This window comes from Cygnus atratus, chromosome 3, assembly GCF_013377495.2.
Source record: "Cygnus atratus isolate AKBS03 ecotype Queensland, Australia chromosome 3, CAtr_DNAZoo_HiC_assembly, whole genome shotgun sequence".
Classification (NCBI taxonomy): domain Eukaryota; kingdom Metazoa; phylum Chordata; class Aves; order Anseriformes; family Anatidae; genus Cygnus; species Cygnus atratus.
The window spans coordinates 70686258-70713136 of record NC_066364.1 but is presented as its reverse complement, the minus strand read 5'-3'; the positions used below and the strand labels follow the sequence as shown (position 1 = coordinate 70713136).

Genomic DNA, 26879 nt, shown 5'->3' with positions numbered 1-26879 from the left:
TCTCTGCATCCTCCCCAGCCTGAAATGTGTTGGAAGTTGCAGAAAGTCCCCATATAATTCACCAGAGGACCCTTTCAGTATGCCCTATCAGCCTCATCAGTGCCCAGATATCAACAAACGTCACAGACAAACCCAGAACACAGCTAAATTCCTGCTTCAAGCAAAGTTACCCACATGGTTCTTGGATGGATGCTCTTGGGCAGCCTTATGTATTTCTTGTGGGCCATCCATGCCAGGGAAGTACATCCCCAAGCAGAGCTGGAGTTCTGGTAGCCCTAGCATCAATGTGGCTCCTTGACCTCGCACAAAGGGACAGAAAAGTGGCCCCGGATTTACTCAGAGGGCTTCTGTGAACTCTTAGGGGAGGAGTAAAGATTTAATGATTGCAAAGTACCTTGAGATTCTCAAGCGAAAAGTGGTATGGAAAAGTAGATTGGTACTCATGGTCATGTACGCTATTTGAAACCAGCCTTCTACCACCAGCGGAGTGTGAGGTTTCTCATTAAAATACTTATCTCAGGAAAAAAAAGGAATTTCAGGCCTTTTGCAACAAGGCACAATATAAAGCATTTGACATGGAATACCACAATTTTATTCCATTAAAGCACACTCCATAGAATGCAATCTGACCCAAAAGTAACATGCCATATAACAGTTTAAGTAGAATAACGTGCTTTCTTTGTGGAGACTGACGCACTCCCTCCATTTTCAAAAGCAGATGCACAGACTCTAGTAGCTGTGTTCCAGCCTAACTAATGCACCATCTGTAACTGAGCATAGCTTCATGGATTTTTGGACCCCCAGCAAATCGCTTGTTGACAGGAAGTTCCTGTATGTTATATTCCTGTGGCCATGTTAAGAAAAAGTTACTGTTTTTCATTTTGTGAATGTTTTTCTTGCAGCTGTTTTATGCGTGACTTCACCACGTCACACACAGCATTAGAGGGCAAAACATTTGGCATGGTCTTTACAGTCTTAGCATCACTTCAGTGTTATAAATTTTGCTTAATTAGTTATTTTCTGAATATAAATGACTAAATTATTAATCTGGAATTCAGGAACAAAAAAAATCCAAAACAGTTTCTGTTGTGTAAAAGGTGAAAGAATGTTCCTGTTAGTTTACAAAGCAGCTGTGGGAAAGTTAAACAAGAAAAGTTTGTCCTCGATATACTCTTGAGCAATAGATCTCATTGTTTTTTATATGCTCCTCATAAAACAAGAAATCCATTTTATTGGTGACTGACCTTATCATTTTCTTTCTTCAATTATATTAAAAAATAATCACAACTTAAAGCCTTTTCCTTAGGCTGAAACTGGAGGAAGATCAAGCAATTATCTTTAAAGTGCAAGTAAAGGGGCAAGAGGAGTGAAAAAAAAAATCCAAAAAATCACACTGCCTCCTACCTGACAGTCCCACCACACACACGAGATTGCATCACAAGCCAAAGCTAGTAAAGAATTAGATTTAGTGTTTAGGTAGATAACAGCATACGGGGATCTTGAAAATCTACATCTTCTTTCCTTGTATCAATATGATGCTGTACTACCATATCAATCCAACATTGCTGCTTCCTCATCTTCTTGGTTTCATGCATTCACCAGTCTGTCAACTGTAGTTGTCTTTCTTTTAAATAAACTTTATTTCAGATGATCTGACAAGCTTCACAGAATTCACTTAACGGACACAGAAATAATCCTTTCTGAGGAACAAATGCTATTTTCATCCAACCATTAAAAAAAACTTGAAAATATGAACCGCAGCTTAGAATGAGTGCATAAACAGCCCAAAACATAGCAACCTTCCACAGGTCATGGCAACAGTTTGCAGCCAAGAGACAGAAGATGTGTATGACATACTTTGGAGACTAGATCATAGACAGGGGACTCCTACTACTTAATTTGGTGTGTGTGTATTGCTGTGTACCATAGTGACCTGTTTCCACTGGAGCTTGAGTTCTCCCACAGATGCCTTTCCATTAGCACAGCCAGTCCCGCAAGGTAGTCCCAACAGGGAGCCACAGCTGGCTACTCAAGAGCTGTACCTTGGCTGTAAGTCACTAGCAGACCATTTCTTGGTTGCTTTTTTTTTTTTTCCCTCCACCTGTTTGGAAGGAATTATGTTTTGGGCATCCACCTGAAAATGAATCAGTCATGTCAAAGAGCAATACTGTAACAGCCTCTGAAGTACAGGAATATGTACTTCATTGGCAGCATATGAGTACCCTCCTTGTAGAGTTATGTTTGCACATTACACGTACATATTACATTGTCTTGAGCAGGTGTGAGCACAAATTACAAGATCTTTGCAGTACTTACTTTTTGATCCTCACTGCATAAAAATATAATTGTACAAACTCTCTCAAATTTATGACTCTCCCCCTCCCCGTGCTTTTAAATGTATTGAAAATTAGCACCTAGAGTTAATTATCCTAGTTAGAGATTCCTTCTTGGTTTCCATTATTTTACCTTATCTGTACGCTTACATAGGCACAATATTCCCAAGCTAAGATCATTATGGAAGACTTGGTGCTATAAAAAACACCTCTTTTGCCAAAAGCCCCTCTGGTTCTGAGGTACATCTAAAGAGAAAAGCTTATAGGCTCACAGATTAGTAACAGACACTAATTTGACAAAAATTGAATAGTCCTTGAGTATGTCACTCATGACCTCAAACATGTTATTACTGTGATTACATGCTTTTATAAAACCTGACTGATCCCCCTCGCGTGTATAGAAATACAGGTAAGTGAAATTGCCGTCTTAAGTTTTCAGAACTAGTTCTTGCTTGAGCAAATTCCTTTTCTGGGAAACTTGTAGAATAAATCCTGCTCTGATCTCTCACTTTTCAAGGTCCTACCCGTAAATCAATTAAACGGATTTTTTAAAATGTATTTATATAGAGATTGTTGGAACTAGTCCAATGCAAACTTCAAGCACTCTTCAGTTTCTGTCAGCCAAGCAAACATTCCTTGTAGCATGCAGTACTTGTTTTACATGCACACGTAGTAGAATATTGTGCTCCAAGTTCCCAAGAGCTTAATCTTGTTTAAAAAACAGTTCTTTACACTGCATACGTTTATGAGTTCTTAATTTATTACTATCTACAGTTATCCCAGTGGTTAAAATATTTTTAAGGAAGAAAAGGGAAAGCTATTAGACTGGCACGATGGCCAGTCTGAATTGACAGGGGCAGCACAATGGAGCACTTAATGACAAGCAGTTCCTAGATTTCCTTAGCAAACATCAACATTTAAAATGACTTAAAGTGAAAGCAACAATTAAGCTCTCTATTTTCAATTATACTGTAGGTTTGAATGCATAAACAGACTTTTTTTTTTTACCTTAGTTATCAGTGATATTGTAAATATTCACTACCTTGACTGCATTAAATGGCACACAAGATGAACTATCCCTCAGCATTTCAAAGATCTAGATGTGGTAACTCCATCTGTTGCTTCCATAATCAGAACTTCAGAGTATCAGTCCCAACCTAGTGAATATTACCGTGCTGTTACGTAGTTCTTCCTGTCAGGAACAGTGGTAAATTAAGTGAGGTACTGACTCTGCATTACAAGTATAACAGACTACTTATTTTACCTTTTCTCTCTTAACTACCTCATTTTCTGCTGTTCACTTTTTTCCTTCAAACTATATAAACTCTATTAATATACAGAAATATTTAAACAACCTAAAATAATTGACAGCATTTTCTTCAACTATGTTACCAACAAGTGATTATGCATGTGAAAGGCACATTTAATATTTGTATGTTGATATGCAAGTTCCCTTAGAAACCATCTATGGATACTTGTTGGTATTTAACAACCATTTGGCTGTGGGATGGAACTAAACAGTTTGGCAAAGCTGCCAACATCAATAGCTTTTACAAAAATCAAGCCTGTTGCACCACGCGATCAGTTGAATAACCCATGCTATAGGCTGCTCAAAGCCAAGCACTGCAGATGAAATGGCAATTGCAGGCTTACCACATCCATACACAACAATCATCTGAAGGAGAACTTCAGTGTTCTTTTATTCCAGAAAGATCTCCACTGAACAAGCACGAACCTTACATCTCTCTAGACTTTATATTGTAAAGGCTGAGTCCAGTGTAGTTTGCCTGTCAAACTAACTGAGTCAAGGTAGCATTTTCTGTTGGAACAACTAAATTAAATTTATTTTCCAATGCTCCTCCTTTTTGTATTCTTTAAGGAGAGAACACAAATCAGTATTCATGTCATTCTGGTCTTCATGTCTCCATACAAAATTAGGTTCTCTGACATGTTTAAAACACTAAAACTTAGAAGGTGGGTGTTTCTTTCCTTGTATTTAAAAAGTGTAAAATTAAAAAATACTGGCTGTCAGTGCCTTCACTTAACAGGAGAAAGATTCAAAGTGACTCTAAGGAAAAGCATTCAGATTTAGAAGTCTAAACCTAAGACTTTAATTATTAGAGGTAACAGATAAAACAGTACCCTCTTGATTTTATCAATACATAAAGGATTAATTCTCTTTAGAAATATACATTTCATTTTCTAATTTTTATCCCATATTTGGCTATTTAACATTGGTGAAAGGTTTAACTTTATGAAAACGTAACTAATTGCTACTTATAAACGTATTAAGTGTTGTACGTTTGTAATTTAGGTTAATATGACTTCAAATTAGGAGTCTCACTGGGGACAGCCAATGGGATATTATTGTTTAGAACAATGCAAAGAAAAGAACAGATTTTGAAGGAAAAAGGAATAATGCAAACAATCTGTTCACTGTCTGGACTATGTAGAATTCAAGAGAGGCTAAGCATTTCCCTGCTGAACTGTCTGCAAAGCTATATGGGTTTTGTTGAAGTTCGCATACAATCAACTGAAAATTTTAAGTGGCTAATGAAATTTCAGGTAGTGATTTGGGTATTATATTTTTTGAACATTGCAAATCCTCTCTGCTTTTCACGAACACTTGCAAATATAACAGCTTTTTCTTTAGGGACATGTCATCAACCAGAAAAATATAAAGAGAAAGCTACTGAACTGTTTCTTGGCAGCTGACTAGGGCAATGGATGAATTGCACATTATCACCTACAAGAGCTTATTTCAGACTTAGAGAACTACTTTGTGCTAGAACTGAGACACATTTTAAGCAGCAGCCAGTCTGACCTGGATTAGACTGCTTTAAAAAACTGCATGGAAATAAATGGAATCCACTCATTTCCTCACAAACACCTCTTTTCTGTAAATTTACTAATAGAATCATCACGTGCCAAAACATGAAAACGTACAGCACGTATATTCCCATAGCTAACAAACTAAATGCTGTTCTACTGAAACCAAAAATACTCAAAAATCTGTTGAAAGTTTTATTTACATAACAAATCCAGCTGGCATCATTTTTCACTCAAGTACTTCTAAGTCAGATAAACAAGTTGCTGGCAGTCTTTCCCAAGTAAACAGGTTCTGTTAACATTTCTGTGAGTACTGCTGGAGAACGATTACTTTTGTCTTACATTTATTTTTCTGTATTAACACTTGTTTTGCTGTAGCACATCTTTGTTCAAACATTGCCACCTGCATAAATTCAGGGAAATAGAAACTGACATGTTTGATATATTGATCAAACTAAACATAAAACGAACTCTGCATGAATTTCACGGAATTACTTTAGTCATAGCTTCTCACTTCATTTTAATGTGATTACATTTATGTGCTCCATAGGGAGCAATAAATAAAAAACTATTTTTTCCTCACCCAAGTTGCATTATGGATGAGTTTGTCAGAACATCCCCTTGAAGCACAACAGCAGTGTTAGTACTGGCTTGAAATAGTGTTTTGATAAAATCAGTGACTTCTACTATTAATCCCACTTACACTGATGTAAAAAACAATAGATCAGCAACTAATGTCACAAAGGGAAACAGAAATGACAGAGTAAATCTGCATTTGGTTATGATGGGATCACTGACAGTACGAGCTAGATTTAGGCTCTTGGCACATCCCACAGCAATTCCTCGATCACATTATTATGGAGTAACGTGCCATTAGCTGGGTTGTGGTAAACGACCAGATAAATTCCATCAGTCTGCTCCAGCTGCGAAGTATAACATTTGCTGACTGCCATGTTGACTCAGCTCATGAGTAACTCATTATACAGCAGTAGCTTGCAATTATAAACTCTGTGGTCACCACAGGTCTGGGAGCAGATAACTAACTCCCTTGTCAAGGATGAGGTCCCCAGATAACAATGTACAGCTGCTAATGTTCTCTGTACTTTCTCCACGGGTTATTTTAAGCTTGATCACAACTCCAGAACATTATCTCCACAGATGCAAGCAGTCACTCTAGCCAGCTGTGCTTTGAAGAAAACACGCTTGTAGTCTTCACATAACAATCAGGTGCTTACCCACGTAGCACAGCACACTTCAGTTGGCCATTTGTTATCCGTTTCCTCTCTGTTAGGTCACCACAACCAGCATGGTATCCTCAACCCCTTTGGTTGTTGTTCTCAGGAACTACCATAATTAACACCAAGTTTTTAATCCAACTGCTGTCAATTAAAAAATGTCTTCAAACAGAATATTCACGAGGCAGCTGTGCCCTAACTGTCTAGAGTAGCACTTGGCAAACCCATTTTTGTTGAGAGCCTACCTGTGGTCACACTAAATTACCATTTACCTTTATTAATTTAGAAAGCTTAAGTTATCACATTCTTCGCCTATTTTGAAGATTCTTACTGACTTTTTATTTCAGTTACAAATGTTCTGTGTGACCTTGTAACACACCTATGTATAGGGTATTTTCCACAGGTTTCTCTTGTGTCTTGCTTGCTTTAAAAAAAAAAAAAAAAAAGGCAGATAAGACCAAAAAAAACAAACACTAAAAAGTTTGGTTTTCATTCCAAAGTAGAAGGAAAAAAAATAAACTTTTTTTTTCCAAAACAATTACAGCTTTCCAATTGTCCAACTGAATGATATTCTGAGTTATGTTAAAATACACAACCCACTTTACCCCATCAACACAATGGTACTGCAACCCTGATGACAAATATAATTAAGGCTTCAACACCCACTCTGCAACAAAACCCTGAAACAGAACTGTTCAACCACTTGAATAAAAGGAAGCAAGAAAGTTGGTTATTAAAAAGTGAAATCTTTTGAGTAATGCTATTTTTACTGATTCGTACTACGAGTATATATGCATCCCATAATTTAGAACCAAACCCTTTTTAGTCTGAGCTGGGATGTGCATGGGCATGGTCAGGCCCTTCCCTCCCACATCTAGCAGGAATGATGCTCGCCTGTCTTGCTGAGTCACAGGACCCTGCAGTCTGATATATGGCATAAGCCAACACAGTAAACCTTGAATCTCATCCTCCCAAGCCCTTGTAGGTTCGTTCCAAGTCCCCTTGGAAATGGCAGATTGTAAAGATGCAGATGAATGGTATGTGTCAAGTAACCTCCCAATGACTAGAGTAGTCCTTTTTCTACATGCACGAGATTTCTTCTGAGTGGAGACAACTACACCTGAGGAAAAAATTCCCGCAGACACAAAAAGGAGAAGTGTTTCCTAATGGGTTTTGTCCTTGTGGTGGGTTTGACCTTGGCTGGCTGCCAGCATCCCACCTAGCTGCTCTCACTCCCCCTCCCAGCACATGGGGAGACAGTAAGACAGCTCATGGCTCAGCAGAGGATGACTGGTTAACAGACCAAAAGAACTAGGTTTTTGTTGCCATCTGTAGTCATTTGTGTAAAGAGTGCACACACACACACCTCCCTTACTCCCAGAAGGGCTGAGAAAGTTTTTCGTGATCTCATTGTCCACTAGCTTGACAGGCTAAAAAGCATTTGCATGTTCATCATTTGTAAGGCAAATCAACAGTAAGTGTAACCAGACACATCAGTCCCCGAGGTCAAACACCTTTTCACAAAGAGAGGAGGGGAGAGGTAGTACCAATGTGTTTCACCTTGAGTGGAAAAGAAGATTTTGATATTGGTTAACGTTTGTTTGTGATATCCACCTGGTGCATGTTCCAAATTACTCGAAATATAAACGCTCAAGTATATAGGCAATTAAGTATTCTGCATTTTTTGTTAAAACTTCCCTGTTAAGTAAAAAAGCATTTTTTTAATGAAACCTGGACAGCACTTAAAACTAAAAAGACATGAAGTACAAAACACTAAATAGGCAAGCACTGACGTGAAGTAAGACTTGTAGGTTCAACATGACTCCTAGAAAACTGAAAAGTTTTAAGATCATATAGAAGATCACAGCTATCTACAAGAATTGCCCTTCTTCCTGATTTAGAAGAATTGAGAAGACTATCAGATTGCCCTGGAGCCTGGAGTATACAATAACCACCAGAATCTTAGCAATGACCCCCCTACAATCAGAAAGACCATCAATGGTAGCATCTTGTACTTGAAATGGTCTCAGCCTATTACATACCTCTAAAAGCCTGGAGAGATTTTTCTCAGCTATTTGCATGCTTGAACTAGTCAAACAAAATAAGCAGCTGGATCAGCAATTCTGACATCATTTAAGCTCCACCTGAAGATCAAAGGGACAATGAAAAGTTAACACTGCCAATCACGCAAACTTTGTAAAGAAAAAAAAATCAGTAAAATGATACACTTTCTTACCTACATGCAGATTTCATAGGAACAAAATAAAGAAATTGAGTTTTCCGTTTACTTGCCAGGCTCTCCTACAAAAGTTGATGAACACACTTTCTATAAAGAAACAGAAATCCATCAAAGAGAATTTCTATTTTCTAAATATTTAATGTAAATGCTGCTGTGTTTAATCAAAATTACATCAGCTGAAAAATATGATTACAAGTTGCAACTGCAGTTAACTAAGTCCAAGTCACAGGTCACTTAGACTGAACACATTTTATAACAAAATACAGAAGCAATTTTGTGTCGTGTGTAATCCCATCTGCTGGGAACTTAATCTTCCTGCATTGTTAAATCAAGAACAATCAAGCTGCATCAAAATCCACGTGCACAGTGAGATACCATATGAAACTCTTCTCGCTATATAAGTAAAGCCACTTTTCTCAGACAACAAGGCATACACTCTTCCGTTACTCTTGAAATAAAAAATGAAGCTGACAGCTGATGCTTATAAACAGCTGCCACAGTGCATAACAGCCATAGTTTTACCTTAACCAAGGTTCAAATCTCATTAAGCAACACATTATTTCCTGCTTTGTTCGCTACCAATGCCTCCAGAATGACATATTGAACACAACTACATAAATGTAATACTAAAGAGTACACAACACTCAAATGATTACACAGTATGTTACTATCAAATATTAACACTTCTGAGCAAAGTCCAACGTATATTCATGCCAGGTCCTTGATTGCTCCTTTGCTAAACAGTCACATAATCGGATTAGTTTTGTCCCGCAGCCTACTGCTTTGTCAGGATGTTCACGTGAAAATAACTAATGCAACCCAACTTCCACCTTGCTAAGCAGAATTCCCTCCATTTAAATCACAAGAAGCTTGAAGACAGCTCTTTATTACTTGCTTCAAAAAGTAGCTTAGGGAAAAAAGGTTATTAGATTATTTTTTTTAAACTTTCAGATTTATGTAGTACAGGTGCATTTTTTATTTTTAAAGACCATCGGTATACTTATTCTAACAGATGGCAGGACAAGAGATCAGTTCCTGGACAGAGTCTTCCATTTTAGTGAGGTTTTGTTTTGTGTTTTGTCTTTCCACAAAGGATCTGAACTACAATTACTCTCTAAAAGCCACTCTGCATGTTTACTTCTGGATCATTTTAAGCAACAGCTTTCTACAGGAAAACTTTATCATGAGCCAATAAACTGAAAATGTTCTTTGCAAACAGGCATCATACATGTATACTATCTTCATCAGATAATCTCTACAATTTATTATTAAGAAAAAAACCCACAAACCTACAAGGTATGATAAGAGTCAGTGTTACATAGTTTAATTGTGGAAGAAAATCTACACCACATAACAATGCGAGACAAAAGCAGCAGAAATGGGCCTACAGTCTAAAAAGGAATGCCTGATCTTCATATTAAAGTGAATGTATCTCAATCACGTTCAAGTTATGCAATGTTTAAATGTTTGTAAATAGATTCCTTTATGCAATTTGATTTTTTCAAGTACTTACTGGAATGCTATAGACAGACATTAAGCACCATGTTTGCACACTGAAATGCTGGTGATAAGCTTTAAAAAAAAAAAAAAGTAGTCATACTAAAAGAGAAACTCCAAAAGTTTTATTAGGATTTTAACAGACATTGCAAAAAAAAATATTGCATAATGATTGAAAACATAATATTTTAAACAAAGTAGCAATGTGGTATCAAGTAAAAGAAAGACTGGAACAGCTGTCTATGTATGCTGTAAGGAAGATGTACCAGGAAAGGGATACAACATTTTTAAAATTCAAGGGCAAATGTGAACAAGCCACATTTTGACAGACTGACTATACACCGTAGATGTTTTACAGACTGCATAGCAGTGTAAAGAAATAGTTTTATCCTAACTATACTGTATTCCTGCATTTGCAGCAGTTTACAAGGCAGAGATTTTGTTTACAACATCGATATTTTAATAGCTCTGGATTCTCATAAAAAATGAACTAATTTAACAAAACAAAGCCTGTATCTACATTTGAAAACAAAAGTGCATGTATTGAGAAATAGTGTTATTTCTTAAGAAGAACACTGAGTACTTAAACAGTTCATTTTAATAGAGCAACAACAGAAACTTTAGATGTAGATCTGCACTGTGCTACAAGTGAGATTCTTCACCAGCTCCTATAACTGGATACCCTCTTTTCCTAAGGAACCAAGACACATGCCCACCTACTATCACTTATGGTTCTGGGTAGTTACAAAGAATGCCAAGTACCAAAACCACCACATTGCTGACTAAAAAAAAAAGTATCAGTAATCCAAGACAGATGTTTTAAAGTAGATTTAGCTGTAAACTCGACCATAAACTCCTCAGCATTCAGGATCCTTCCAGTCACACAACTACTTTTAAACATTGGAGAGCAGCAACGAGGAGCCATTAGAGCTAAAAAGACAAGAACTGATGAAAGCCTGTCTCTCCTGCCTTGTACTGAAGAATTTGTGGGTAATGAGCATTTCAATGAAACGTGAGAAAGGGGTGGTGGGTTTTTTTTTCCTATTTTTTTTTTTATATAATTCCTACCTAAAACCCAGTTGGTTTTAACCCCATTTGTCAGATTTGTACACAAATCCAGATTCTTCTTTCCACATAACCGTGGTAACAGCTAAGAATTACCAGAAATATTAACTTCTCTAGATGGTTTATTTGTTTCCTCCCTCCAACCAAAAAAAGAGAAAGCGTGGAAAGAGAACATCTAGTTTCAAGATCCAGGCAGAGCTTCTGTTTAAGCTCTTGTAATTTCAACTCATGGCACTAAAGGACTAGATTTTTTTTTTTTTCTGGGCACCCTTAGCACTCTGGATAGAAAAAGGCAGTGAACGTTTAGCTGGACCAGACCCAGCATGGGAAATGCACAGATACCAAAGTTGTGAACTGCAGCCAGACTAGCCATAAACAACTGTCCAGTACAGAATTTACAAGTAATAAATTTAGCCATTTTTGTAAACATCTCCTCCTTACTAATCTCTTATTTTTTCCTATAATGGAAATACATACTGTATTTCTTTGTTCCAAGCTCTGGTCTGTTTCTGTTTTAGCTTTGTGGCACAGTTGCTAAGTGCAACAAGCTAGAGACACCAACATTAATACAAACAAGTTGGAAAGTCAGTTCAAGTTATTACAGTTTTGCTATACCAGGGCATTTTTCATAGCATGTATTCTCTATTCACAAATGCTTTGTAAGATCTTTTATTATGGAAGACTGGAAGCAAACTGAAGTTGTTCATTTAACGGATGTGGTTGAACGTACATTTCTGATATGCCTTATGCAATTAACAAATGATGTCTCATCTTATGAAGATGATACATTTGATATATATACCAGTAATTTAAAATGCTCCCCCAAAAAAGCAGCATTTTTATAGACAAATTAACAGAAAAGGAGACAGTACATCTCACAATACCATAAAACAAGTAAAGCCCTTTCATTAGCTGCATTATAAACTCATAACTGTTCATCACAATTTGAATTTCTGACTGCTCAAGCAATTTAACCCTCAGCCAACTGCAGGACAAGGAGAAACATTTCAAGTCAGATGTCATTGTAGGTGTGAGAATAAAAACTAGTATTCCATGTTTTTAGCTCTAAAAGTTTTGCTCCCAAACGTGAAGTAACTGTTAATAGTCCAGAAGAAAAATAATCATTTTTGACATGTCAAAAAAAAGTTGTACTAAAAATTAAGCTGCTGTAAATCTGAGCTCACTTAGATCATTCCTAAAAATTAAAAAAAAAATGTTTATCCTAGATCACCTGTTAACTAGGAAAAGCACTAGAACACTGACTTCATGAGAAAAGATGTGCTTAAATGCTGAGTGTTTGAGACATCTACTATGAAGTTTTAAATTCTTCATCGTCTTTCAAATAATTGGATTATAATTTGTTAAGAAAAATAGACCAAATACAGAAAGTGCATTTGGTCAGGATTTTGTCTCACTACAGTTCAGTGTTTCCTATCTAAATGTGCATACCATTTAGAGGCCATTTTTGAAATGTTATCAGTCAACAGCAACATGGGCACCAGTGAATAAGAAAACACACCTTAGGATTCCTTTTTTAAATTATATAAGTTAGATAAAACTACCCTGTCCAGCAAGTTCCAAATTTTTCAAACGTTAAGGCAACTTTCATTACTTTCCAGCTAAACAGAATTATAAAAAATAAATGTCACTTCAAACCTTATATACACAGTGACAGAGTAGATTTAGCTAGAAAGTATCTTTAGTACATTAATAAAGTGTCACATAATATTACCGAGGTTATATCAGGTGCTTGAGTGTATGTGCAATTGGAGTGGTTGCAATATTTAAAGTACAGGTTTCAAAACAGAGCGCAGTGAACGTCCTTCTTTAGTGAGTTCTCGTGTTACACACATACATGGCAGTGGAACAGCCTCCTCTCTTCTCTCTACAGCATTATAGCTACATTTCTTCAAGTGGTCAGCCATGCTTATGATGTCAGCAAACTTCCACTCATTCACAGTACAGAAAGCTGTACTGAACCGCCAAACCTAGAAAACAAGTTGTACATAGGCTCAAAATCTTTTAAGATATCTGAACTCAGAGCAGGAAAATAAGTGTTTGTGCTACACATTCAGGATGTGCTTTGGATCTGTAACAACATGACAAAACCAGGCAATTCTAAATTTTGGATAGTCAGTCTCAGGCTGACTCAGATTCCAAGTTAACTCTGAATACAGGGAAGAAAGGCAGGCTATATATATATATATGTATTTTTTTTTTTTTGTCTACAAAGTAGATGCTATCAGAAGTTAAATGACAAAGTACTACATGACCATCAGTACTGGTCATGACGGTTACTTTATCAGAAAATAATCCATTTGTGAAACCATCTTCTGCAATTCCAAATGATTGCTGCAGATACTCTGCACTTTGGAGGGGGGGCGGGGAGTAGGAAGAATGAAAAACCAAACATATGAAGGTTTAAAGTTTTAAAAGTTTAAAAATTTTTTTACATATTTAAGGCATTCAATACCATGGCAACAGATAGGATCTGAACAGTTGTACAAAAAAATAAAAATTGCTTTAAACAGTATAAAGGCAAGAGATGCAAATTTTAGACAACTTTCTCACTGTCACAGAATATTTAAAATTAAAGAAAATGAAATAACAACTAAAACCTCCAATTTTCCCAAGACTTAAAAATGTTAATTTCCACCAAATACAAATTGAGCAGACAACTACTTCTACTTCTTGAAGGGTGTGGAAGACTCAACCAACCTGCTAGCCATTTTGGCTAATTGTTCTATTTGACAATGTATTTCTTGAAGGGATATTATATCAAAAAATAGTAACAACAATAGTGACAGGGGAAAATATTAAGAGAAAAAGCAGAAACATAACCAATTAAATGTTTTTTCTTTCACCATCAAAAGAAAATATAACTTACCTTTTCTTTTATTTGCCAAGAAGAAATTCCATCTGGGTACTTTTTCTTCTCCCAAAGCAGTATCACCATTCCACGTGCTTGAAGCAAGCTTCCACACACATCTCTCATTAAACGTGACACTCTTGAAAGCTGACATAAACTAAAGCCATCTAGAAAACTAGCGATGTGCTGCAGAACCTCAAAAGGTAGACTACTCAAATGGTCATTGTGTAGTCCAATTAAGCAGCTTTTTGCTGGTTCTACTAATACTGTAGATATACAAGGCTGAACTCCAAATGACCGTAAGTGGCGATCATGAATAATTTTTGCCCCTTGTGTTGAAGGACAAAACCTTCGTTGAGAATATGTACACCCATAATAGGCCAACGGACACCTCTGCTCCATCCAGCCATTAAGGCCAGCGTGAATGTCACCATGCACATTCTTAAAATGCGAAGAAAATTCATTCCTCCTAAACAACTGTCCACAAACAAATGTAAACATTGAACGCTGTTTTGTTTGGTATCTAGCCACATATTCCAATACCAAATCCAGTCCAAGGGTCTGGAATGGACTTGGATTTGAGAGCTGTGGGTTGGCATGATCACACGCAGAAGCTGAAGCTATTTCCCCCACCATTGTATTTGTGGCCAATATAGCTGATGGGAGAGAAAATGTTTGGGTCCCAAAGTCAACGTGATACACATCAACAGTGCGACTTTCCGATATCCCCCTACCTCCAGGAGAGTCTCCTAGGCAAAACAACAGAGCTGCGGTGATTAGATCAATCCCCTGAAGACCCATGGGATCTTCTGTTATCTCCAAATCTGATGTATCAACAGCTTTGTCTTCTTTTGGTGCTGACCAATAGTGATTAACAAGGAATTTGTATGATCGATGCCGCATAAGTGAAAATGCATCTACGTTTCTCAGTCTTTCCTGCTCCACCTGTCTCTCTAAAATTTCTTCTGCATTAGCATGGGGAAGTAGGATATGATTAACATTACCATTAACTAAGTGATCAGCTGGTATTACTTCTTTAAGTTGTGCTGTTACAGGGAAGGAGCTGCAAGACTGCAATGCTTCATCATCACAAGACGCAGTACATTCACCATTTGCTACACTGGATGGTTTTGAATTAGAAACACCAAGATCTTCATTCTGGTCCAACACCTTTGAACACTCGTTTTCTACATGAAAGCCATTACACAAGAGTGAGGAGTCACTGAGGTTTAGATTTAAGTCATGATTTTGTACTACATCATAACAAATATCACTAGAACCATTTTGCTCCATTTGTGAATTTTGACTCAGGCTATCCAAGTCAACTCCCCCAGCTGCTCCTATGTTTTCTTCACCTGGATATTCGTGATCAGACTTATTATCCTGAATAACGCCATTAGAGGCTTGTTCTTTAATCTCAGCATCTTCTTTCGTTTCATGTGAAGTGCAGAGCTTTGAATTTAACATGCTAATGTCCCTGGTTGCAGTGTTCAGGATATCCAGAGCAGCAGCTAAACTCCTTGTTGTTTCTACAGTAGCTTGATAAAGTGCACCATAGGACTCTTCATCTACAGGTATCAAGCCATTTGAACACACCGTATCTGGGGTGTTTGTTTTGACAGAGGTTTGTTCTCTGGATTCCGACATCTGATCAGCTGCTTTTGACATCATAGTTGCTACTTTAAGTGATTCTAGTAACATGCGCTGGTCTTGAAGGGCTAAAGCCATATCTAGCTGCTCCACTTCATCAACGTCTTTACTCAGATTTTCGTAAGATTTTCGGTCTGCATAACTGACCGGCCATCTATTCCACTCCATGGTGCAACATACCACGCTTGCAGGACAAACTTCTAGATGATCAGCAATTTTATTACGGGCTACTATGAAGGGACATCCAAAGCCACTATTCAAACAAGGCACTCTTTCAAGTGGACATAAAATGCGGTGTTCCTCAGCTTTACATGAATGAAAAACTGCTCCACAAACCAGCGGGCAGCCTATCAAATCACAGGAAATGCCAGGCTCTGGTCTGGTCATACAACGACGGCTGACACAGTTTACGCAGTGTACATGTTGCTGCTGTTCCTCCATGATTGTAAATCCAATTCTGAATGAAGAAAAGGGAGACAAAAACATGGAATATTAACTCAATATTGTTAATATTTAACAACAGTTATTTGCAGTTTTGCATTCTTCAGGTGTGTGGAGAGATACATATTAACACAACATGAACTGATCAGAAGCCATTTTAAGAGAACGAGTAGGTGATGTTTTATCTTAAAGAAATGATGTTTAAAACTTCACCCCAAAATTTAAGATAACATATTTGTATCAGAGTTCAACGCAGTCCACACACATATTCACCAGACATGAAACATGCAGCTTGGAAAAAAATGTTGTATAAACTTCTCTTGGGAAGAGCTCTTTACTCCTGTCTATTCCAAATAGATGATTCAACTAAAAACAAAGCATGCTCATTGACTATGGCTGATTACCTAAAATCATAAACTACACAACTTACACTAGAAGGAGACAAAGGAAGCCAGACTCACTCTCATCTGTGCTAAATCTCCAGACCTTTAAATTAAACAGAGGCATCCTATTGCCTGGGCTGCTTGCTACCACCTATGCTTCCAGCACCATCTTCATGCAGTTCTCTTCAAGACACATCTCAATCTCCATTTGTGTCCCATTCTCTCACACACACACACAAATCTAACAGGCAGCAGTCCTTTATAACAGCTCTTCACTCTTCTGTTTTTATTTCATCCATAGCCTGTAGCTCCTCTATAGTTTTTATACAAGTTTTTGCATAAATGTAGCAATTACACCACACAATTTATTTCACTCAAAACCTTTACATCAAAACTATCCTGCCCAACACTGTCCCTGTATCTATACACCTCCGGTTCAATCCACAAAAGGAATTTTTGTTAATCCATCCTCTGACCTGCCCTAATTACAATACCAGCAGTTCAAAGTGTAAGGGTAACATGGCAACTTTACATAACTAGACCAAACAGCAATAAAAATCCAAATAAAATTTAATTGCATAATCTATCATAATATGCTGATGCAAACACAAACCCGATTCTTTGTTGTGGTAAGGGGGAAAAAAATAAAAATATAAGAAGTGTTACATTTTTGTACCATACTTCCAGAAGCTCTGCAACTCCTCACTAGCTCGAGTGCAGGCCCACTCAAAGGACCAAGCCTTCCTCCCCCTGTGCTCCAATAACCTCCCTTGCAGAAGTGATACCACTGGGATTACAGTTCAGAGATACCAGAGTGATTTACACAGAGCCAAACCTCAAATGATTGTTTCAAAAATACACTGCTCAGTTCCATCTTTTCCTCACTACCTATACTGCAAAAAGAAGTTAAAAAAGAAAAAAAGTGCTTGCAGAATCAGATTAATAGAACAGAAACAGTTCCTTATTTTATTCTAACAAATGCTCTCATGAAGTGTTGTCATACTAAACACGTCAGTTTTAATTTATTAGAACTTCTTAAATTAAAATTGCTCTAAACTGTAAAAATAAAACTGATTAGTATTATTCCTCTTGTTCAAACTGAAGGTAAGAGGAAAGAAAACCGCCATTCAGACACTCCGCATTAATTTATTTAAAGCATTTAAATAGATTTTTATGCAATGCTTCACTCAGTTGTATTCTTTCAATGCTTTGAAATTCATGCCAACTTTAAGTACCAATCAGCCCTCATCCCTCCATCCCTCGTAATTTGGATAACTCAAATGTTTTAGCCACCCACTCTCCTGAACACTAACAAAGAAGCATATGTGCTTAGCAGGCAAAACACAGCTGAATTTTCCCCACCATACCTTAGTATTTGAGTAACAAATAAGTTGCTTCATCATACACTGACAAGTGCATCAGTTGCTGAACTCTGTAACTGACAGATCTGCTAAATGTTTTAGCAAAACCTTCTGGCACACAACCCGCTTTAACCTTGCGTATTAAGTCAGGTGGCATCCACTGCAAAGAGCTGAGAAATGTTCAGTAAAGAATCAAAAAGGGAAACTTACTGGACTGAGAATGCAATTTAATTTGCAGTTCTTCTACCAAAGCCCTCGTTTTAAGTCGTTCCTGCCAAATACAGTAGCCTGTTGCTAGACCAAAAAAAAAAAACCCTTTGTATTTTAAAGTGCTTGACACAAAATGGAAATAGCCTTGAAAAAGACCAGTGCTGGTTGATAATGCAAAAGCCTTCATAGGGCCCTGCCCTAGCTTCATATGTCTAAACACAGTCATAAAACAAACAGTCTGTTAGCAGCAAGGCTTAATTTGATCCGTACCCCACAATTACGTTTAAAAGAAATAAAAAAAGATCTACTTTGCAAAAAGGTATGCCCCTGCTCGCTTTAAGATGGCCAGAGCTGAGCCGTTCCTAGACCAGGAGGTAGGTTTGCCAGCTAGAGCACACCCCTGTGCTAGCTCTGACTGCTGCCTTGCTTCTGGGCCAACGCTGGCTCACACTCACACCGCTCAGAACTCAGTCAGAGCTCGTGTTTGCCTGCACCATTTGTGTAGACATACCCTAAATTAGTCAACCATCATTAAATACTACCTTTAAATAGCTCATGTGAGCTTCCACAGAGGAACATTCTATTAAGACAGTAAAACATCCTCCTCCCTAGCACACTATCTTCGTCTCCACAAGCCAGATTGTGAAACCTGAGTGGTGTGACTATACCGCCTTTTCTCAAGCTCCAAGACTCCTTTTGCACATAAGCTAATATTCATCAAAACTTAATCATCTGGTACAAGCAAATGAAATTTCGAAGTGTGAGAAAAGGAGAGAGAATGTGGTAAAAACATTAAATAGCACTAACAGAGTGTATGAAGACGTATCACACAACAAAAGCCCATGTTTTACTAATAGATGGACGCTAATTTAGTTCTGTAACAGATGCCTGCAGTTGTTTTTATAGAGAAGCAGTTATGCATGTGATCAAATAAATAGATAAAATAACCTATGCTCTCTTTGTAAATTCAAATTTTATTGGTCACTAAAAAAGGAGGCTATTTCATGTTGTTTCCCTTAAGATTCAAATCCTTTGGCTCCTTAATTAAATGTATGATCTAAAATCTCTTTGGACATCAGTAGACCATCAGCATGACATTCACTAAAATTCTGCATCCTGCGCAAGTCTTCGCAGCACCTGCTGCAGAACTTTAATTTAGTCAGAATATCATATTTATTTATAGCTTCTTATAGAGACTATACACACACACAAATAAAATGTCCTTTTCATGCATTTTTCAATTTGAATACCTGGCCTTCAAACTTAATGTTTTGGGCATTAAGGAGTTCTGGGACTTTCGATGAGGCTTTCAATATAATTCAATTACCAAAACATAAAAGAAAACCCAAGGAAAAAAATCAGCCAAACTACCCTATCAAGCTGGATAAAACCTCACGAATTAGCATATTCATTTACCAGCAAATGGTCACTTCTCACTCAATTTTGTAAGCTAACTTTGTGAACCACCGAACTTAGCACTGCCTTGATGCACTGACTAAGAAAAAGGGAAGATTAACAATTTTTTTGTTGGACATAACTCCAAAGCTTTCAATTACTCTGATACTCAAAATCCTAGAACACCTGTCATTAAAACACGTATCAGTAAGATTTACTGTCTATACCCTATTGTGTTCCTTCCCACAATTTGGTGAGAATACAGAAAGTCACATCAATGACTATAGCAAGAAGGAACAGCTGTCTTTTTCTGATAGCACAGCGTCAGCAACTAGGTTCAGTTCATACGAGATGCTTAAGTACACACACTTGACTGTTACTAGCAGAGAAACCTAAAAATACATCCAGTTCCAATGAGGTGACCACTGCTCTCAGAATTTGTGCAATCACTTGATGTTATTGTACATACTATACAGTCAGCTGACCAAATCAGCCAGAACATGCTTTGAAAATCTGTCATAATTAAAAGGATTAAAATTCCAGCTGCTACAGCCACATGATTTTCAGTTGCTGTTTTAACACAAACATTAAAATAGCATAATAAGAGTTTCAAACAGTCACTGCACAATACTTCAGCTGTGAGGGCTCTGTCTCCTATACCACGAAGTGTAAGGAACTGTACTCAGCGTAACCAAACCCGTCTGCTTACTTACTCTCCCCCTACATGAACTCTTTGGGACAAATAAGATAGGAAATCACAGCAACTATTCCCACAGTCAGAACCTCCATTACTTAGACACTTTTCATTCACCAAACCTATAAAAGCTTAACTATCTTTGAACCTCTTCCCTCTATCAAATTTGACTAAATAATAGTCCAACAGGTTCTTAAATTACTGGTTCTAGGAAGTAGAACACAGGTACACAAGCAGTACTACAGGTTTAAACTCCTAGGAGCATCCAAATCCACCCACAAGCAGCCAAATATATGCAAACCATTCTAAAAAATTCCCTGTTGTTTTGGAGATTGTACAAGACAACCCACTATTCCTGAATCTTCCATCTTTTACCCAGGTCTGTGGCCAAAAGAGTAGGTAAGTCTGGTAAGATGTGGAAACTATGCATTTCAGAGAGTAAAGTGCGAAGTGAAATGGAGATAAGAGATATGTGGTTAAATAGGAAAGAGGAAGAGTGCAATATAAAAAAGAGCTTTAGAATATTCTGCTAGAATTTGTAGTACTATAGATAACTATTGAAAAAGGTATTTTATTTTTCCATATCCTACCATGCACGGGAGAAGTATGTCATTAATCCTGACTAATAAATCTAACTTCAAAATATGTTACACAATTCTCACAGTCTTCAAGAAGATAAGCTTTTCTCGTCACAGCTACCTTGCACAAAATGTGTAACAATTTTCCTATCTACAAGACAGACACATTAACTTTGTTATGCAGGTCATGCTCACTTTTTGTTTTTTTTGTGGGTGTTTTGTTTTTTGTTGGTTGGTTTTAGGATTTGTTAAGTTTTTGTTTTGTATTTCGGGGGTGGGAGGATGTATTAGTTTTCAAATGACCAATGGATGACATGAACTAGCGGTTCAACAAGATCTATTCTGACACCATTTCAGTCAGGGGAACAGCAGTTGCCACCACTACTAGTTGCCATTCCTGCTTGAGGTGAGCAACAAAAGGCAGCTCTGACTCTAATCATCAAGACTCCACAAAGACCAAGGTTAAATAGCCCCATTCTCAGGCTTCTCCAAAAACAGTACAGCCTTTATCCTCATGTTAGGGAGCTGGGTGCCTCAAATCTTACTCTAAATGTCTCTCTACAGCAACAATGGACAACGGAGCAAAGTTAATCTAATGCTATGCCAATTTCCAACTACATTTTCAAGTGGCAAATTCAGAAGCACAACAATAGACGTTGCAAACTGCTAGAGCCTAACTTGAAATAACATGACTAACAGGTGACAAATTTAGAAGGTATGTACCTCAGTTACACAGGTAATAAGTACATGTGGCCATCTTATACAATCTTATATATGGGACAATAGTTCTTTTTATTGTTTTTCTGATATCAAAGAAATTCCTGACACGGACTTTATGAACCCTTATATTTCTTCAAACTGGTTTACATCACAGACACTTTCAGGAAGTAAAGTTCTTTCAGATGCCACACTTAAAACGTCAACTTATGGGATACAAATACTGTTGATTATTTTGTTAATCACTGAATACATAACAAGAAGCTTCAATTACTAAAGCTGAAACTACTCGACTAGTAGGATGTTCCTTTCACCATTATCATCGTAGGCTACGGCAATTTACACATATTACACAGAAGAGGCACCAAAAGGTCAGGCTCAAAACATGGCTTCTAATTGCAAGGAAAAACACAGGGCATACATATTCCTGCAAGATCCTAGTTTTATCAAGAGATCATCTAGGATCAAAGGAACAAGCAAAACCTTGGTATGTACTAACTGCTTTGTGAAGCATAATTTAGTTACCCATCTACCTCAAAAAAAAAATCTAACTAAAACAAAAAACAGCGAGCAGTAGAACTATAAAAAAATGCCACTTTTTACATTCCAACCTTACCTTAAAACAAACATTTCTGTATCTATACCTCCTCCCCACCCCACCTCCCCAAAACCCCACCTCCTGTTAAAGGAGCTGACCTGTATTTCGCATTCTTTTGAGTAACACTTTAGGAGTTCCTTTTTCCCTAATAGCAAACCATCTTCCTCCCGTTCATAGAATTCAGTGAGATAATTCCTCCCAAATCATTGCAGACAGAAAATAGATCTGAATGGGAAAAAAATCCCAAAATAAAGCAATACACTGCTTTGACTGAAGTGGACGCTCCAATGACGCCCCATGTGTTTGGATTACTTCCAGTTTACAACAGATGCTGTGACAGAATGATCCAACACTTTCCCTATCGCTATCAGTCTCCAAGAAAGTTGAAAATCAAACCCTGAACTACTAAGCTTTTCCTTAGAGTACTTTTGTGACAGATCTGCCATGCTTTCTTTTATACCTACACATTCCCCAAAGAAGAAACCAAAAGGCTTCAATGTGCCTTTGGCCTCACACTGCCACAGGACAACCACGCCAGGACCAGCTACGCTTGCTGCATGGCTCGGGCACAAAAGCACTCTACCTGTTCAGCTGGTGACAGGGCAGACTCAGCTAGAGAGCCAGTAGATTTCATGTGTAAGGGACTTCTGTACTTGAGCTCAGCGCGACCCCTGGACTGCTGCAGACTCTGCAAGAAACAAGATCAGAAACATGGTTTGATTTCTGGTGTACAGATTACTTGCTGTATGTACAATCCTCTGAACAGGTCACCTGCTTATACTATCTGGAGCTACAAGTGCTGAAATATCTTGCATTTTTTAGGGAAAAATAAATATGTTTTTAATAGACTTTACAACTGCAATATAAGTTCTGTCATTCTAGCTTTTTGTTAGCTGTTAAGTCACACCAGACTGTTACTCATATTTAAGGCTAGACAAGACTTTTAAAAGTTATTACGACAACCTGCTTCACTTCATTATTTGGTTTGGCTCACCAGGAACCTTTTAAGAAAAATATGCATGAAACTTGAATTAAAGACTGCAACAGCTGGAGAACTAGGAAAAAAAAAAAGATATTTAAAGTTGGATTATTTTATAAACTGCAATTTATTCTAGTTAAAATTTGTGCAGCTTCAGTCTACAGACATAATTCATTAAACAGTTGCTTGATATTAGAAAGCTCTTTACTGTAACAAGCTTCTTCCATGTATTTGTATTCATGAATTATTGTTAAAACTTAAAGAGATGGAACAGAGGTTATATACTCAAAGAAACAATGTTATCCTCGTCCCCAGACATCATCTCACAAATCCTACAGAAAAACAGAAAAGAAAATAAGCCATTTCTGAGAAATCAGAACCTAAACTATTGCAAACAAATAATGTAACCCGTATTACGGTAGGTAGTTTCAGCCACCCGAAAGAAGCCAAAAATAAATCCTTCTTCTTAAATAATATTTTAATTCATACATGTTGCTGCAGAATTCCTGACCTCTGTATGTTTACAGAGATCTGGCCAAAAATCTTTGTTAATATACTACTTCAAGTGTTACTACACAAGTTGAACCAGTTCCCATAGCAAAATAAGAAAGCAAGTTTAAGGTAAATGGAACGTGAACACAACTGCTCTCCAAGAAGACAAACTGAAATGCAGATGTAATGTACTCTGCATGTATAAGGGTTGGTTTTTTTTTCCTCTTAAAAACATATTCTTGTTAGTAGCACAGAGCCTGACCAGCGTACAGCAAAAGCAGTTAGTACACAAAAATTTTAACGGGCACCTCCACTGCATCAGATAATACTGAAGTACAAAGATGGGGACTGTCCTAAAACAGTTTGAAATTTTTAAAGTAGAACAAAAAGAATTGGAGAAAAAGATCAGAGAAGGTATTAGGAACTTTAACCTATTCCTTTTCCAGGTACTTAACTTTGTTATCAAATGAAAGACTTTTTGCCATACCTGTTTGACTTCTCCCCCTTCTAAACTACTTGGTTTTAAAAGCAATGGAAATAGTACAAAATACCAATTTCAAACACATAAGCAAAGAAACAAACAACAACAAAACAACCAAACACTATTTTCTAAACATAACAAAAACTCACCAATCTCAAATAGTTGATGACAAGAAGCTAGGAAGGAACACACTACACCAGCTCTTTCAGTGTTTTTAACTTGAATGAAGAACTGGAAAACACAGATCTGCACTGCAAGTTTGTGCAGGGTTTGTGGACGTACAGTGAGTCACCAATCTCTGATCTCTAATATAATTTAGACTGCCTTCTCCAAATGTCAGCGGGCACGAAGCTATTACTTTTTCCACAGACTCCAGCTGAACATTCCCATCCAAATACATTCCATGGCCGATGACAATAGTGACTCAGCTAAAACAAGTTTTTGTAAGAGCATTACAGCTATGAAAATACAGCACACTCCTAGAAAGATCCTATTTGCAAAGAATCTGTCACTCCAACACACTTCTCTATCCCACAGGATTTTTGGAAAACTACCATTTCTACTAGAGATACTTTTAAATATACAAAGTTTAAACTTCAAAAAACAACAAGCATCACATTGCCCACCTACCGGCACGTATGTAACTACGCCTGAACCAGGTATTGCTATTCAACAACCAGCCTGAACCAATAACTTCAGTTTTATACGAAGAGCGGGAACCACACCAGTTAGTTTTACCTCCCTGTACCTCTTGTTCTCACGGCTTAAGTTTGCACCCATCGGGGTTTCATTGTGATTTCACACTAGGAGCTCAGATCAACGTTTGGCATGTGGTAAACAGTGCTGTCTACTCAATTCAATATTCTACAGATTGTAAAGGTTTGCAGCAGGGTATTTCAGATTCAAGTAGCATTAACAGATTATAGTGAAATTAAAAAAAAAAAAAGGCAGACCAAATGTCACCTCAAAAACTATTAAAAACAGTATCTTGCAAAGTCAAGATCTAGAGCTCCCCTTCCATTTTAATTCCCTTGGCCCATTTTAGATCAGTTCATATTACAAGATTTTTCAGTCTCTTTCCTTCATTCAATAGTGAGTCTAGATAGTGCCCAGGCACTTAAAGCTTAGGTAGGATTCCTCTGTAACCCTCACTTAATTTTAAACTCTCCCTTAACTATTTGTGGTCTTTTCGGGAATACTTAAATCTCACCTTTAAGAATTCAAGTTATGTTTGCTCTCATTATCCAGATAAGGAAATTGAAAGAGAATTGTCACCAGTACAATGATCACTAGACACATGATTCGCTGGCTCTCATCTCTAAACCACTGGATCTCATTGCCAGAGACAAACAGCATTTGCTTCATTTGAGACACAGCTCGTCAAAGAATCAGGTCTATCAGTATGAAAGAAATTAAGCTTTTTTTTTTTTTAATTATTATTGTTTAGTTCAACTGGACTGAATACAAAAGCATACGTTTGTTACTAATCTGAAATCCACAGCAGCTGCAGGAGTTGACTCAAAGACAAACATTCATATGCTGTTACAGCCATGCGCTTAACAAAGGTACTGGGAAAAGCCCTTTGGAACACAGGTCACAAACTGGATTGCCTACAAACGTGCAGAAATCTTGCCAGAAAGTTTCCAACCAGGTACTGCTAGTTAGACTCAGCACCTGTTTTTCCCATTAAACTTCTAACATCAAAGTACGAGGCATGAGCAATACAATCCAAACCTAAGACGTTAATTGAGTAAGAGAATAATTTAGTACCAAACAGAAAGAACATCCAAGAAGCAAAGACATCTCTGTTGCATAGTCTTTGCCCATTCTGATGGGATTCTCCTATTTTCTAACACTTTCCAACTCTGGGAAAGAATGAGATGGATACCCCACGAAGTCTCAGCTAGCAATACAACCCCGATTCACCCTCTGAATCCATTCCTTGTCTGAGTGAAGCTGGACCAGTATGGAAAGAAATACACAGAGGCATTTAGATGCACACAGAGCAGAAGACATACTAAGGTTGCCAATGTAGTTTTCAGTCTTCCAGCTTAACTCACTTACCAACCAAGGCTGTTTTAGTAGTATTTTTGTACTTTGAGGAGAGAGGAAGACCACAGGTAAGGATCACTAACACCCTCCTCATCACGCATCGCCAAGGGGCCTGCACGAACCTCACCCCTCCAAATCACAGCCCAGGCTGCACGACAGTAACACGCAGCAGGGCCAGGAGCTAGCGGCCGCCCAGGGCTTTCACAAACAAAAGCGGGGGGAGATGTCCGTCCTTAAGCGGCAGGACGGGCAGCGCAAGGCGACGCTGCGGCCACAGCAGCACAGGCCCCGTGCGAACGAACACACGCTGCTCCCGGCACGCCAACACCACAGCCAGCAGAAGGGGAAAGGAGGATGAGGAAAAGCGCCCGGCGCCGAGCCCCCGCGGGCTGCCGCTGCCCGCCCGCCCCTCGCACCTACCTGGGGGCCGCCAGCAGCGCGGCCGGGCGCCCTCCTTCACCTCCGCGCGGCGGAGCAACCCCTCCGACGAGGCCCGCGGGCCCCCCGCAGGCCCCACAGCGCACGGCCGCCCCCCCTCCCCTTCTCTCCCCACCCCGGCCCTCCCCGGGGCTCGCTCCCGGCGGCCGCAGGCCCTCGGCGGGGCCGGGGCCGGGGCCGGGCCCGTCTCCCCGGCGCCCGCGGCTCACCCGCGCCCGTCGCTCGCTGGGCGGCCGGCAGGGAGCGGCGCCCCCCGCGCCTCGCTGCGCGCCCCCGTCCCCCGCCGGCCTCCTCTCGCCGCCTGCCCGGCGCTGCCCTGCCCTGCCCTGGCCCAGCCGGGCTC

At 38.4% G+C, this 26879-nt stretch overlaps 2 protein-coding genes across 7 annotated transcripts in view; both read right to left on the bottom strand.

Annotated features, from left to right (window-relative positions):
- The window catches only part of EPM2A (EPM2A glucan phosphatase, laforin), a 55471-nt gene extending 46936 nt beyond the window's left edge, over nucleotides 1-8535 (bottom strand). The window contains exon 1 of the mRNA XM_035538304.2: nucleotides 8440-8535. The gene's annotated coding sequence lies outside the window, so the exon portion shown is untranslated. The remainder of the gene's footprint in view (nucleotides 1-8439) is intronic.
- A 1701-nt stretch (nucleotides 8536-10236) lies between these two features.
- On the bottom strand, nucleotides 10237-26879 carry FBXO30 (F-box protein 30). Of its 6 annotated transcripts, XM_035538299.2 has the most exons (5): nucleotides 24196-24229; nucleotides 23359-23405; nucleotides 22678-22782; nucleotides 14086-16174; nucleotides 10237-13186 (listed from the first exon to the last, which is right to left on the bottom strand). In XM_035538299.2, the coding sequence occupies exons 4-5, from the start codon at nucleotides 16156-16158 to the stop codon at nucleotides 12983-12985; spliced, it is 2277 nt and encodes a 758-aa protein (XP_035394192.1). In that variant the 5' UTR covers nucleotides 16159-16174; nucleotides 22678-22782; nucleotides 23359-23405; nucleotides 24196-24229; the 3' UTR covers nucleotides 10237-12982. The 6 variants fall into 6 exon arrangements, with proteins under 6 accessions (XP_035394192.1, XP_035394189.1, XP_035394191.1 ...); XM_035538296.2 differs by lacking the exons at nucleotides 23359-23405; nucleotides 24196-24229 and adding an exon at nucleotides 26746-26879; XM_035538298.2 differs by lacking the exons at nucleotides 23359-23405; nucleotides 24196-24229 and adding an exon at nucleotides 26519-26643.

Coding starts and splice junctions, on each gene's coding strand:
- FBXO30 (XM_035538296.2), bottom strand. CDS start 16,158: ATGGAGGAACAGCAGCAACATGTACACTGCGTAAACTGTGTCAGCCGT. Junction 13,187..14,085: donor CTTGGCAAATAAAAGAAAAG/GTAAGTTATATT, acceptor CTTGTTTTCTAG/GTTTGGCGGTTCAGTACAGC.